Source organism: Schistocerca cancellata, chromosome 2 (assembly GCF_023864275.1).
Source record: "Schistocerca cancellata isolate TAMUIC-IGC-003103 chromosome 2, iqSchCanc2.1, whole genome shotgun sequence".
Taxonomy (NCBI): domain Eukaryota; kingdom Metazoa; phylum Arthropoda; class Insecta; order Orthoptera; family Acrididae; genus Schistocerca; species Schistocerca cancellata.
The window spans coordinates 334,679,155-334,693,001 of record NC_064627.1 but is presented as its reverse complement, the minus strand read 5'-3'; the positions used below and the strand labels follow the sequence as shown (position 1 = coordinate 334,693,001).

At 43.0% G+C, this 13,847-nt stretch overlaps 1 protein-coding gene across 1 annotated transcript in view; it reads left to right on the top strand.

The window, feature by feature from the left end:
• The first annotated feature begins 3,159 nt into the window (after nt 1-3,159).
• LOC126145541 (cytochrome P450 6j1-like) overlaps nt 3,160-13,847 on the top strand; it is a 150,535-nt gene continuing 139,847 nt past the window's right edge. The window contains exon 1 of the mRNA XM_049915565.1: nt 3,160-3,284. Coding sequence (XP_049771522.1) covers nt 3,260-3,284 — 25 coding nt within the window. The 5' untranslated portion in view covers nt 3,160-3,259. The remainder of the gene's footprint in view (nt 3,285-13,847) is intronic.

Sequence of the window (13,847 nt, the reverse complement as noted above, 5' to 3'; positions counted from 1 at the left end):
CACGCTACCCCCACTACCGGACCAGAGCGGAGAGTGGGGAAAGTCACGTGGGGCACACAACAGCTGCCGCCAGTCAATGTAAATCCGCGGCCACCTGCAGGGATATCACTCACGAATTATTACTGCGAAAAATGAAACAAATAAAGGAGAATGTACACACGCCACATAATTTTATTAGCTTCGTGTATGCCTCTACATTCGCATTAATTTGTGAACTGTTACACAATAAAAGGTGTCACTGAAGTGTGGGATTCTCGGTTATCTTGTACTTTTTGCCCTTTACAAATACGTCTATGTTCGGAGTAATTGTTCTTGTGCATTTTAGGCGCAGCGTGCAGTTTAAATTTCGATCAGACAATGCGTTTCTCAGGCGCGTCTTGTTACATTTCATTGCAGAGAACAGTTGTTCACAAACATATGTGGAACCGAACATTATTATTGCAGCCGCCAGTTTGTGCAAACGAGGAAATCTATCCTGAGGGAAGTGTCTGTAGAATTCCAAAATGTTTTTCTTGTTCTGAAATTTGTCTCTGTATTCTCTGTCACACTGCAGGTCAATAATTTCTTGCTGCAGCTCAGGACGAATCTCTTAAATATTCGCTGAATATGGAGAGAACAGATCAAAATCACTGTCTAGTGCTGTCAGATCTTGAAAGCGCTGATCAACTAAACTATGTGAATAACGTTCACAGTCTTTGTGAACATCTTGCATGGATGATAATTTAGGAAAATGAGCTAGGTTTCCTGTTTCCAGCTGACTCACCCAAAGTGTCAATTTCATTTTAATATCTCGTATTCGATCTATGAAATGAGTAATTAGCAGATCTTTACCTTGTAGTAAAATGTTCAAAGCATTCAGATGGCTAGTTAAATCTGCTAAGAACGCGAGATCACAATCAACCGTGCGCGCGTATTTCCCCTCCCTCCCTACTCCGCGACCTTGCACCTGCTCGCGAGCACGTGCCTGAGCAGACGCGAGTACTCGCGCTCTAAACCGGCCAGTTGTTAAGCCCTGGTCTAGAGAGACTCCCTAGCACTCGCCCCAGTTGTACAGCCGACTTTGCTAGCGATGGTTCACTGTCTACATACGCTCTCATTTTCAGAGACGACAGTTTAGCATAGCCATCGGCTACGTCATTTGCTACGACCGAGCAAGGCGCCATATTCAGTTACTATAATGCTTATCTTCAAGAATGTATTCTGAACAGTTAATATTGTGAATCATGTACCGCCAAGAGCGACGTTCATCATTAATGGATTAAAGTTAAGTATCAAACTAATTTCGTCCGCTTTCTGAATTTTCATTCCTTGACATGTTCCAGACCTCACGTCAGTATAGTTCTACCCTCCGCACGCCAGCCTGCGTGAGCTAAAACGCGTGTATTTCGGCCTCCACTCGTAACACGGTGTTGGCTCTACAGCTAACACAAAACCCCAAGTTGTCAAGAAGGCAACTATGGAATCTGGTGGTGGCTCCATAACGGTGTGGGATGTGTTTACATGGGATGGCGTTGGTCCTCTGCTCCAACTGAACTGATCGTAGACTGGAAATGGCTTGGAGACCATTTGCTGCCATTCATGGACTTTATGTTAAAAAACAACGATGCAATTTTTATGGATAACAAGTATGCGCCTTGTCACATGGCCACAATTATTTGCGACTGGTTTGAAGAAAATTCTAAACAGTTCGACCGAATGATTTGGCCACCCAGCGAATATTTATGGGACATAATCGAGAGGAAATTTCATGCGCAACTCCTGTACCAGCAACACTTCCGCAATTATGGACGGCTATAGAGGCAATATGGCTCAGTATTTCTGCAGGGAACTTCCAGCGACTTGTTGAGTCCATGCCACGTCTATTTGCTGTATTACGATAGGAAAAAGTAGGTCCGACATGATATTAGGAGGTATCCAGTGTCTTCTGTCACCTTAGCGTATATAGTGCGTGCAAACCAAAGAAAGACGAAAAGTTATGGCATGTGTCGGAAATGAGATAAGCGATAAACTCTCGCTTCCTAATAGAAGAAACGAAAGAATTCTATCACCTTGGCAGCAAAATAACAAATGATTGACGAAACAAGGAGGATATAAGTGGCCGGCAGTCACAAGAAATGAGGCCATTCCTCGCTAAAAAATATCTGCTTGTATCAGCCGTTGGTCGCAAATTGACGAATAAACTTCTGTGTGTACGTCTGAAGTACAGAATTGTATGGAAGTGAATCATGGGCTGTAGGAAAACTGGAAGAAAAGAAAATCCATGCGTCTGGGATGTGGTGTTACAGAAGAATAGTACAAATTAAATGTGTTCTCCACGGCTGCAAGGACAAATCTCCTCCCTGCCAGTGATTCCTCCTGTCATCAAGGAATGTAGATCGGATGATAATCTCTAAGAAGATCGAAACAGGTTATATAAAAAATAAAAATTAACAGCTTAAATGTGATCACGACTGTGCTTATCAGATAAGTTATGATGTTAACAGATCGCTGTTTTTCCTGGAACAATGTTGCAAAAAACTTACGATTATCTTCATTCAAAGTTTAAAAAAGCCTGTTAGCTGCCTCAGATACAGCAATGCTCACTTAAGCAGGCTTAAATTCATAGAGAAATGTTATTCTGACATAAATATCAGTTTGCTCGTGTAGCTATTAAGCTATCATTGGAGATAAACAACAGCTGTTTAATATGACGGAAAAAGCAGCATTAAAAAAAAGTTATATTCCTTTTATGTTGTGCTGAGAAGGCACAGGTGGTTTTTAGCACTCTACTGATACTTTATTCTTAATACAGTTTCTAACAGCCGCTTCTCTTTATTAATACATTATTTGAGTTGTTCGGCATGCAAGGAGGGTCTTCTTCAGATTAAGATCTCTGGAGCACGATCAAACAGCGAATGATTGATTACAGCGGAACTTTCGCTCAGATGAAGTCATTGATTAAATTTAGAAACTTGTGAAAATAGAGATTACGGTTAACACCAGAGTGAATAGAATTTATAGGAGGCATTTGCTGTCACATACACAATTTGTGTTTCGGCCTATTGTGATTCCTTATCAAGATAGCAGCACTTACCAAACTAATCCTTCAGATTCCGTAACAGAGTTGTTTCTTTGCTCTCGTTTCGACGACAGGTAGAGTGCACTCGACTGTGTGTACTTGCTGTGACATTTCCCGCTCAAGGGCGTAGCATTCACGCGAGACGGATCTGGAAAAGCCGTCAGGACTGCAGTAGTGCCACGGTCACCATTTCGTAGCGTGATGGCGACGTCGATGTCCAGCAATGGTACGTTTACGGCTTCAGATACTATTCAGCAACACCAAACATATTTGAAGAGAGAGTTATAGTTATTTCATTCCATGGAGAGCTCCTTAGAACGTCTGTGTTGCGGCTTCTACATTGCAATAACAACTGGCATAGCGTAGCACCTTGAGCCTAAGGTACTTGAGTTGCCAGACTGATATTTGTACAATAGATAATACACTGTTCACCTACTACAGTGGCCATCAAACTATTAGTCAAAAGAGTCAATACCCACAGTACAACGATTGAAATATCTTTTGAGAGACTAATTTTTTAAAACTGAAACTATATAGCTAAGTACATTGTTATTAACTTAATTAGGGTATTCCTAAGCTAACGTTGCTAAAGATATCCTCTTATTGAGATACTGTCGTTGATATCGCCCCTTTTCAACTCTCCCATCCACATTCGCCTTGCATACTTATTTCGTCTATCTCCTTTCGTTCATCTTCTCTGTATGTCGAAACCATCTCAATATACTTTTCTCGATACTAGACAATATACCTTCTTTCACTCCATAATGCTCCCTAAAATTAACTTCATAAACTTTACTTGTACTTTAACTTAGATTTAAACTTTAGGTACAATGTATAAAATTTGATATCATACTTAATAATGACATTATTTCTTATGGAATTAAAATGTGAAGTATCTATAAAATTAAATCATGACACTGACTGACAAAAACTAATGTGAACAATGTCCTCAAATCTCCTAGGAAAGTTTAGGTAGGTCAGCTTTGTATGTTGTAGTTTTTTATTTTAGGCGCCATTCCAAGTTCTCATCAATAAAACTTCTCAGTTTAGTCTTGATAAGGTTAATTTTTTCAATTGATTGTTCGCAGGACTATATAAACGTAAATACAGAGAGAAGAGAAAATCTAGTTTTTTCAACTGATTTTGAGTCTGGAACACCATTCCTGGTGTTAAAAATCAACATACGTTCGCTTCAGAGCGCTCGCCTGAAGATAATGACGTGCAACATAGCCAGATGCGAGTAGAATTCGCGCCCGGAGGGCTCCGTAAAACTTAGTCGTATATGTAGATACTTCATCCATTCCAGAAATCGAGGATCTCAATGATTTTTGCGACACTGGTACTAACAAGGGGTCCCAGGGATTACAAGACTTTCGAGACTACTTTATTGTAAAGTTTGAGGTCGGGTAACGAATGAAAAAAGAAATATTTTGTTCGTCTGATATAATTACAAATTAACGATTTTCTTGTTCTTTTCCTATACTTATACTGTGAAATATTTCTTCTTGCTAAATTTCGTGTACCCTATAGGTTTTAATGAGTGAGTTTGCGATATTCAAAGTATATGACATAAATGGACGTATCTTTTGACTGCATTGACTTAGAAGCTTAACATTTTTTGTCTACCAAAGAGCTGCAGTCCTCAGTATGTGACATAAATTTCTACCTGATACGGCTGCCCGTTCCTGAGAAAAAGGGGTCTTCACAGATGGACAGACAACAGACAATCTGATAAAAAATCACAATTTATTTTCGTGTGATATAATTACAAATTAAGAATTCTGGGATTTTTTACTTTATTTTTACAGTGAAAACCTGCTTGTTTCATGATTCTAAACCAACGGAAAGTACCCTATAGGATTTATTGAGTGAGTTAGCAAGTATCAAAATACGTTACATAAGTGGCCATATCTTTTGACAGCATTGACTTAGAAGCAAACGTTTATTACACCGTCAGGAGACCTTACACCTTAGTATATGGAATAATTTTCAGTCTGGTATGTCTATCCATTCCTGAGCAAAAGAGCTTTTAAAGAATGGAGGACGGAAAGACAGAGAGACAATCTCATAACAAAAGAGAAAAAAAGTTCTCGTATGATATAACTACATATTAACAACCTTCGGATTTTTTCCTTTGGTTGTTGTATGAAAGCTTGCTTCTTGACAAATTTCGCGATTCTAGGTCAACAGGAAGTAGCCTGTAGGCTTTGATAAATGAGTTTGACACTATCAACACTGTGACACAAATGGCTGTATCCAGAATGAGATTTTCACTCTGCAGCGGAGTGTGCGCTGATATGAAACTTCCTGGCAGATTAAAACTGCGTGCCAGACCGAGACTCGAACTCAAGACCTTTGCCTTTCGCGGGCAAGTGCTCTACCATCTGAGCTACCCAAGCACGACTCACGCCCCGTCCTCGCAGCTTTACTTCTGCCAGTACATCGTCTCCCACTTTCCAAACTTTACAGAAGCTCTCCTGCGAACCAGGGTCGTGAGTCGTGCTTGGTAGCTCAGATGGTAAAATATTGCCGGCACGGTAGCTCAGCGTGTTCGGTCAGAGAGCCGATTGGCCTCTGTAATAAAAAAACTGAGTGGAAGGATCAACCACCGAACTTGATCAGGATGTCTTGCTACGTCCGCAACGACCAAACACAACGATCAATAACGAACAAAATGAAAAAAAAAAAGAAAAAAAAAAGATGGTAGAGCACTTGTCCGCGAAAGGCAAAGGTCCCGAGTTCGAGTCTCGGTCCAGCACACAATTTTAATCTGCCAGGAAGTTTCATATCAGCGCACACTCCGCTGCAGAGTGAAACTTTCATTCTGGAAACATCCCCCAAGCTGTGGCTAAGCCATGTCTCCGCAATATCCTTTCTTTCTTTCAAGGTTCGCAGGAGAGCTTCTGTAAAGTTTGGAAAGTGGGAGTCGAGGTACTGGCGGAAGTAAAGCTATGAGGAGGGGCCGTGAGTCGTGCTTGGGTAGCTCAGGTGGTAGAGCTCTTGCCCGCGAAAGTCAAGGGTCCCGAGTTCGAGTCTCGGTTCAGCACACAGTTTTAATCTGCCAGGAAGTTTCGAATGGCTGTATCCTTTGATTGCATCGACTTTGAAGCTTTTCTAGTTTACATCGCCAAGGGACAGTAAATCTTAATATGTAACATAAATTTCAGCTTGATACGTTCACCCGTTCCTGAGCGAAAGGGTTTTGAAGCGTTGGACAAACAGACAGACGGACAACAAAGTGGACCCATACGGTTTCCGTTTTTACCGACTGAGGGACGGAATCCTAAAAATAAGGAAATTAGACACATCTACAAGTAATTTACTAATTACTACACAAGCTTATATTTCTTTGTCACTATCATCGTCTGTTTCACTTGTTCCAGACTCAGAGTTGTAATTAAATCGCTTTCGAAGCGTGGTTTTTACCACACTTCACGAGAAACAATTCCACCCTCTTCATCGGAAGAGACATTCCTTCCATTGCTTCGTTTTACATGACCTTCAGCACTTTAAAAATTACCTCACGCACCTGACCTTCGAGGCACTATGCTCCAGATTATTTCAAGATGTTATCACAAGCAGCAAAAGTGGTGTGGGTGGCAGTGAGTGCACGAGATCGTCTGGTATCCCAGCCCGGCGACTTTAAAAGCCCGCCCGAAGGTATAGATCTCGATAATAGCCGCTAGAAGTCACTGCTATAATCTGCGGGCGTCGCTGTCGCCACTACAGCGCTGTCTACAGAAACACGCCCATGTTGCCGGCCAATCAGCGGCCGCGGCTGCCCTTTAAAGCCAGCACTGCAACCGGTCACAAGGGGAGGCCACGGCGTTTGCAACGCGGATTTCCTCTAAACTTCGTACACTCATAGTACTCCACGAGGACAACAACATGTGCAAGCAGTAGCGCGTACTTCTCAAGCGTTACTGAGAAAATCGCAGGATAATTTCGGTCGTCGTATATACAGGGCTATTACAAATGATTGAAGCGATTTCATAAATTCACTGTAGCTCCATTCATTGACATATGGTCACGACACACTACAGATACGTAGAAAAACTCATAAAGTTTTGTTCGGCTGAGAGCGCAGTGAGAAAAATGGCGACAGGAGCCGAGAAAGCGTATGTCGTGCTTGAAATGCACTCACATCAGTCAGTCATAACAGTGCAACGACACTTCAGGACGAAGTTCAACAAAGATCCACCAACTGCTAACTCCATTCGGCGACGGTATGCGCAGTTTAAAGCTTCTGGATGCCTCTGTAAGGGGAAATCAACGGGTCGGCCTGCAGTGAGCGAAGAAACGGTTGAACGCGTGCGGGCAAGTTTCACGCGTAGCCCGCGGAAGTCGACGAATAAAGCAAGCAGGGAGCTAAACGTACCACAGCCGACGGTTTGGAAAATCTTACGGAAAAGGCTAAAGCAGAAGCCTTGCCGTTTACAATTGCTACAAGCCCTGACACCCGATGACAAAGTCAAACGCTTTGAATTTTCGGCGCGGTTGCAACAGCTCATGGAAGAGGATGCGTTCAATGCGAAACTTGTTTTCAGTGATGAAGCAACATTTTTTCCTAATGGTGAAGTGAACAGACACAATGTGCGAATCTGGGCGGTAGAGAATCCTCACGCATTCGTGCAGCAAATTCGCAATTCACCAAAAGTTAACGTGTTTTGTGCAATCTCACGGCTTAAAGTTTACGGCCCCTTTTTCTTCTGCGAAAAAAACGTTACAGGACACGTGTATCTGGACATGTTGGAAAATTGGCTCATGCCACAACTGGAGACCGACTGCGCCGACTTCATCTATCAACAGGATGGTGCTCCACCGCACTTCCATCACGATGTTCGGCATTTCTTAAACAGGAGATTGGAAAACCGATGGATCGGGCGTGGTGGAGATCACGATCAGCAATTCATGTCATGGCCTCCACGCTCTCCCGACTTAACCCCATGCGATTTCTTTCTGTGGGGTTATGTGAAAGATTCAGTGTTTAAACCTCCTCTACCAAGAAACGTGCCAGAACTGCGAGCTCGCATCAACGATGCTTTCGAACTCATTGATGCTGCGCCGAGTGTGGGAGGAACTTGATTATCGGCTTAATGTCTGCCGAATCACTAAAGGGGCACATATCGAAAATTTGTGAATGCCTAAAAAAACTTTTTGAGTTTTTGTATGTGTGTGCAAAGCATTGTGAAAATATCTCAAATAATAAAGTTATTGTAGAGCTGTGAAATCGCTTCAATCATTTGTAATAACCCTGTATATCTGTGCGTGGCCATTTTAACCACGAAGCGGCTGCAGCCGAGTGGTGACGGCACGGTAGCTCAGCGTCTTCGGGCAGTGTGGCGGTTGGCCTCTGTAATAAAAAAAACTGAGTGGAAGGATCCACAAAACGAACTTGAACGGATGTCACTGTGACGTCCGCAACGACCAAACAAAAAAAAAGCGTGTTAGGTGAGCGCGTTAGCTTCCCTTTCTAACAGAAAAAACTGAGCAAACGGATGAACGAACTAACTGAACGGCTACCATCGGACTCCGCGCTGAACAAATCCAGCGAACAATATAGAAAGAAATGTATTTTTTTTAAGTGTTTAGCGTTCAAGCCGCTGGATCGAGTTCCGTTCGTCAGTTTTTTTTTTTATTTTCAACACAGTCATTTTCTTTAATGTTTATATTACAATTGAAACAATGGGAAAAATACGTGTAGCTTTTATTAAATTTACAATGTTATTTGGCAGTCTACTAATGTTTATTATCACAAATAATGTAACATTCATAACTATCGACTAGTAAACGACCAAAAGCATAAAGTGATACTGAAAATGTATGCTTGTTCGTGTCTTCAAAACTGTTCGTATTTAATCGAAAGAGAACGAGAAATTGCTTCTCGGAAGGCCCTATTAAAATACACTCGTTACCGCATAACCAATTATCAGCGCCGATTTTTAAGGAACTACTGCGTTATGCATGGTTTGCTTCCAAACTATCGTCTGAAAGAGAAGTTTTTGAAAATGTTAACAAGGTTTGTTTTTCCACAGAAAACGTCAAAAGACCTTGCGTATGCGGTGCCGTTTAACTTTATGTTTTCCATGTTTTTACGAAAAATACCATCCTGCAACTTGTACTGGTAATGTCGAAAGCGACGAATAATTGTACATCTTTCGAAAGCCGTCTGTGCCGGTCAAAACTTGGACGTAACGAGTCGTTTCGGGTTCCTCCCAGGTATAAGGGATATCTGAAATCACGGACAAGCATACATTTTCTGTGTGACTTTATGCATTTGGTCGTTTACTAGTCGATAGTTATGATTACTACATTATTTGTGATAATAAAAATTAGTAGACTGCCAAATAACATTGTAACTTTAATAAAATTTCATCCGATTAAACGTATTTTCCCCATTATATCAGGTGTAATATAAATAATAAAGAAAATGACTGTGTTGAAAATAAAAATAAAAACTGACGAACGGAACTCGATCCAGCGATACAGCGGCCTGAACGCTAAACACTAAAAAAAATACATATTGTTCGTTGAATTTCTTCAGGGCGGACGTCCGATGATATCTGTTCAGTTTGTTCGATGATCCAGTCGCTCAGTTTATTTATCATAAAGGGTAACTAACGCTCTGACCGAACACACTTTTTGTTTCGTTATTGATCGTTGTGTTTGGTCGTTGCGGACGTCGCAAGACATCCTGTTCAAGTTCGGTGGTTGATCGTTCCTCTCAGTTATTTATTACAGAGGCCAACCGGATCTCTGACCGAACACGGTGAGCTACCGTGCCGGCACCACTTCGCTGCACCCGCTTTATAGTTAAAATACAGATATATATTCGACAACCGAAATTATCTTGCGATATTCTCAGTACGCGCTACTGCTTACACATTTTGTTGTCCTCATGGAGTACTACGATTGTGCGAAGTTTGCAGTAAATCCGCGTACCAAACGTCGTGGCCTCCCCTTGTCAGTCACGTGAACTTTCACCGTCGGAGCGTGGTATGGGGCTTGAAATCCCACCGCCGCACCTTCAAAGTGCACACCGTTGGTGTCTTTGGAATGGCATCACTGTCGAATGGAACAGTTTTACCATCCACAAACACAATAAGACCGTGAGCAACCGGTGAAGCTGTACTTCAACCTCCCACAAAAAGAAAAAAGAGAGAGAGAGAGAGAGCTCAGTCAGTCAGCTGCGATTTCACTGTGTGTTTTCATCACGCTGCACATCGTTGTTTTGTTTCTGGTTCCACCTTTAAGTTACTGATCTTGGCGTACGCGGTGGACTTGTTTTTCCACGGTGTCGCCACCATTGTTCGTCTTCTGTTGTCTGTCTATTTGCATTCAGCGATTCGCTATCGACGCCTTCCGGCCCGTTGGCCAATAGCCGCAAGTTCGTGACTTGTTTCTGGTCTTGCGATTATAGTCTGATTCCCGAGAGAGAATGGCGGTTTCACCTGCACACACCGTCTAACGCCAGTTTTTCAAAATAGACACAGCCAGGCCAAAAACCGACTTCTGTGCCTGGGACACGAAGTTTCAGTCGCACTGAACTTTCCCGCCAGCACTTGGTATTTCGTAGAAGAGTCACACCCACGGGGCCAAAGAGATCCATATGGCTCGTAAGCTGCCGTTTCCTGACCAATCAGCAAGAATATTGCGATCATCCCTAATCCTGAAAAAGATTACGTTTCGATCACCTATGAAATACATCGACGAGCCAAAATATGATGACCACAGGTTAGCAGAGGTTCTGCGTCAAGTGCATTCGTTAAGTCCTTAGTAGGTTTCCGGAAGTATGTCTATACACAGGTGATTCAATTCCCGTAAATTACGGGCTTGTGGTCTGTGGGCTCGGAGCAGGCGCCCATTAGAGCTCCACCGGGTACAGATCAGCAGAATATGGCGTTCAAGATATCAGTATAAGTCCACTATCATGCTCTCAAACCATTCTAGCAAGATAGTGGCCTTATGACACGGACAATTATCCTGCTGAATGACGCCATCACATAAACATGTGGTCCACAGTAATATTCATGTAGTCCAGAGCCGTTATGGTTCCTTCGATTACCACTACAGGTCTCAAGGAAACCCAGGTGAATGTCCCCACCCCCGACCCTCAGTCATAGCATACTCCCACCAGCCTGCGTTCGTAATGTGGTATGTGATTAGAACAGCCGTTCGCCTCGATAATGCCGTATCATGATTCATTCAATCAGGCATCACCTTCTATAGAACCACAGTCCAATCTTGATGATCGCGTGCCCACGCACATCATAGTTTATATTGTCGTTAGGTCAATGTGGAAGCATGGACATATGCTATGTCTGCATTGGACTCCATATTAAACGATTAAGTCTGAAAAGCATGCTCCGATACACTTGGGCCTGGGTCACTATTGTACTTTGTCAACAGATCTTCCCAGTCCTGCCTTACAGACCTCTACAATACATGAGGAGACAACGCATATATGCTGTTCTTTTCTGCAACAGTAATGCAAACTACTTATAAAAAAAAAAGTTCAAATGTATGTGAATTCCTAAGGGACCATACTGCTGAGATCATCGGTCCCTAGATTTACACACTACTTATGCTAAGAACAACACACACGCCCATGCCCAAGAGAGGACTCGAACCTCCGGCGAGAGGGAAACTGTTTTTCAGGATTGGTTGGAATCACTTATAAAGAAAGGGAATGAGATGGTAATTACGAGGGGCGTTCAGTAAGTAATGTGACTATTTTTTTCTGAAAGCAGTTTGGTTTTATTCGGGAGTCCAAAACACCACAGTACTTCCCACTCTTTTGGCTACAAAATCCTGTTTTTCAACATAATCTCCGTTCTATACGACGGCCTTAAGCCACCTTACTGGGAGGACCTGTATGCCTGCATTACACCACTCTGCTGGTCGACGTCGGAGCCATTGTCTTCCTGAATCAGTAAACTCTCCATCATCCAAGTAGTGATTCCTGCAGAGTGCATCCTTCATTGGGCCAATCAGAGGAATTCGGAAGGTGCGAGATCCGGGCTGTAGGCTGGATGAGGAAAACAGTCCAAAGAACTCTCGTGAGATCCTCTTGGGTGTGCAGACTTGTGTGAGGTTCAAATGGCTCTGAGCACTATAGGATTTAACATCTGAGGTCATCAGTCCCCTAGAACTTAGAACTACTTAAATCTAACTAACCTAAGGACATCACACACATCCATGCCCGAGGCAGGATTCGAACCTGCGACTGTAGCGGTCGCCCGATTTCAGACTGAAGCGCCTAGAACCGCTTGGCCACTTCGGCCGGCCCTTGTGTGAGGCCTAGCGTTGTCATGGAGAAGGAGAAGTTCGTTTGCATTTTTGTGATGACGAACACGTTGAAGTCGTTTCTTCGATTTCCTGAGGATAACACAATATACTTAAGAATTGATCGTTGCGCCATGAGGGAGGCCATCAGACGGAATAACCCCTTCAGAGTCTCAGAAGACCATCGCCATGACTTTACTGGCTGAGGGTGTGGCTTTGAACTTTTTCTTCGAAGGGGATGTGGTGTGCACCACTCCATGGATTGCCGTTTCGTTTATAGTTCGAACCGATGAACTCATGTTTTATTGCCGTTGATGATGTTCGGCAAAAAATTGTCACAGTAAGCCTTATAACGCACAAGCAATTCCGCACAGCTAGTTCTTCATTGCTGTTTATGGTCTGTTAGACAGCGAGGAACCCAGCAGGCACACAATGTTGAGTACCCCAACTGGTGGACGAGTGTGTCAGTACTACCAACAGAGACGTAAATTTGAACAGCGAGTTTAACTGTTATCACCTCGAATGAGTGTGTCCTAACATACCAACCCTGCAGGAGTCACAGATGTGTGCGGCCGGCCAGCACGTGGGAGTAGGACAGGTTTGCACGACCTTGGTGCTGTGTTGACAGACGTCTTGCCCAACGGCTCACCGCGTTTTTGTTCACTGACAGGTCTCCGTAAACATTCTGTAAGTGCCTATGAGTATCTCCGATGCTCCGGTTTCCCGCCATCAGAAACTCAGTTAAAGCAATCTGCTTGGAACGCACTTCCGTTACAGACGCCATTTTGAAGGTTACGTACAGCGTCGCCATCTATCGGAAAATCGCGAAGCTATAGGGACTCAAGTGGGAATATTCCACGATGTTACGCAACAAATTCCGCATTTTTTTCAACCGAAATTGTCGGAGAAAACAAATGTTGCATTACTTATTGAACGCCTCTCATAGCTCTTTTGAGCAAACTGTAACATCAGTTTTATTAAATTCTACAATACTTGTCTGCTTTTAGCGTGGGATGGCCGACGGACAATGATTGCGCTGGAGTGGAGTCCAGAAGGAAGACCTCCAGACTGATGGAACAGAGATCTGCAGACGATCGCTGCAGTCAGTGTGCTGAATATCGACAAAAACTGTTCCTCACGGAAGCAGAGGTCACAGACTTACCTTAGTTCAGTACTTGAAGAGACCAGATCATTTAATAACAGAAATGGTTGTTGTTGTTGTTGATGATGATGATATTTAAGAAGTAACAATGCTGTCTTTTGTAAAAACGGATTAAACATACTACTGAGAATTGTTAGAGAAAGAGGAGCACAGTAATGGCCCCAGGCTTGAGAAGGAGCATCTCGAAAACGGCGAAACTCGTCGGCTATTCGCGTGCCAGTCTTATGAGCATCTTTGATAAGTTGTGTAGGACACTGAAGCCATGAGTAGATGAGAAGTCCTTGGACTTCCATGCCTCGTCACAGAACCTCGAGATCGGTGGCTTTCTCGCTCTATAAAGTA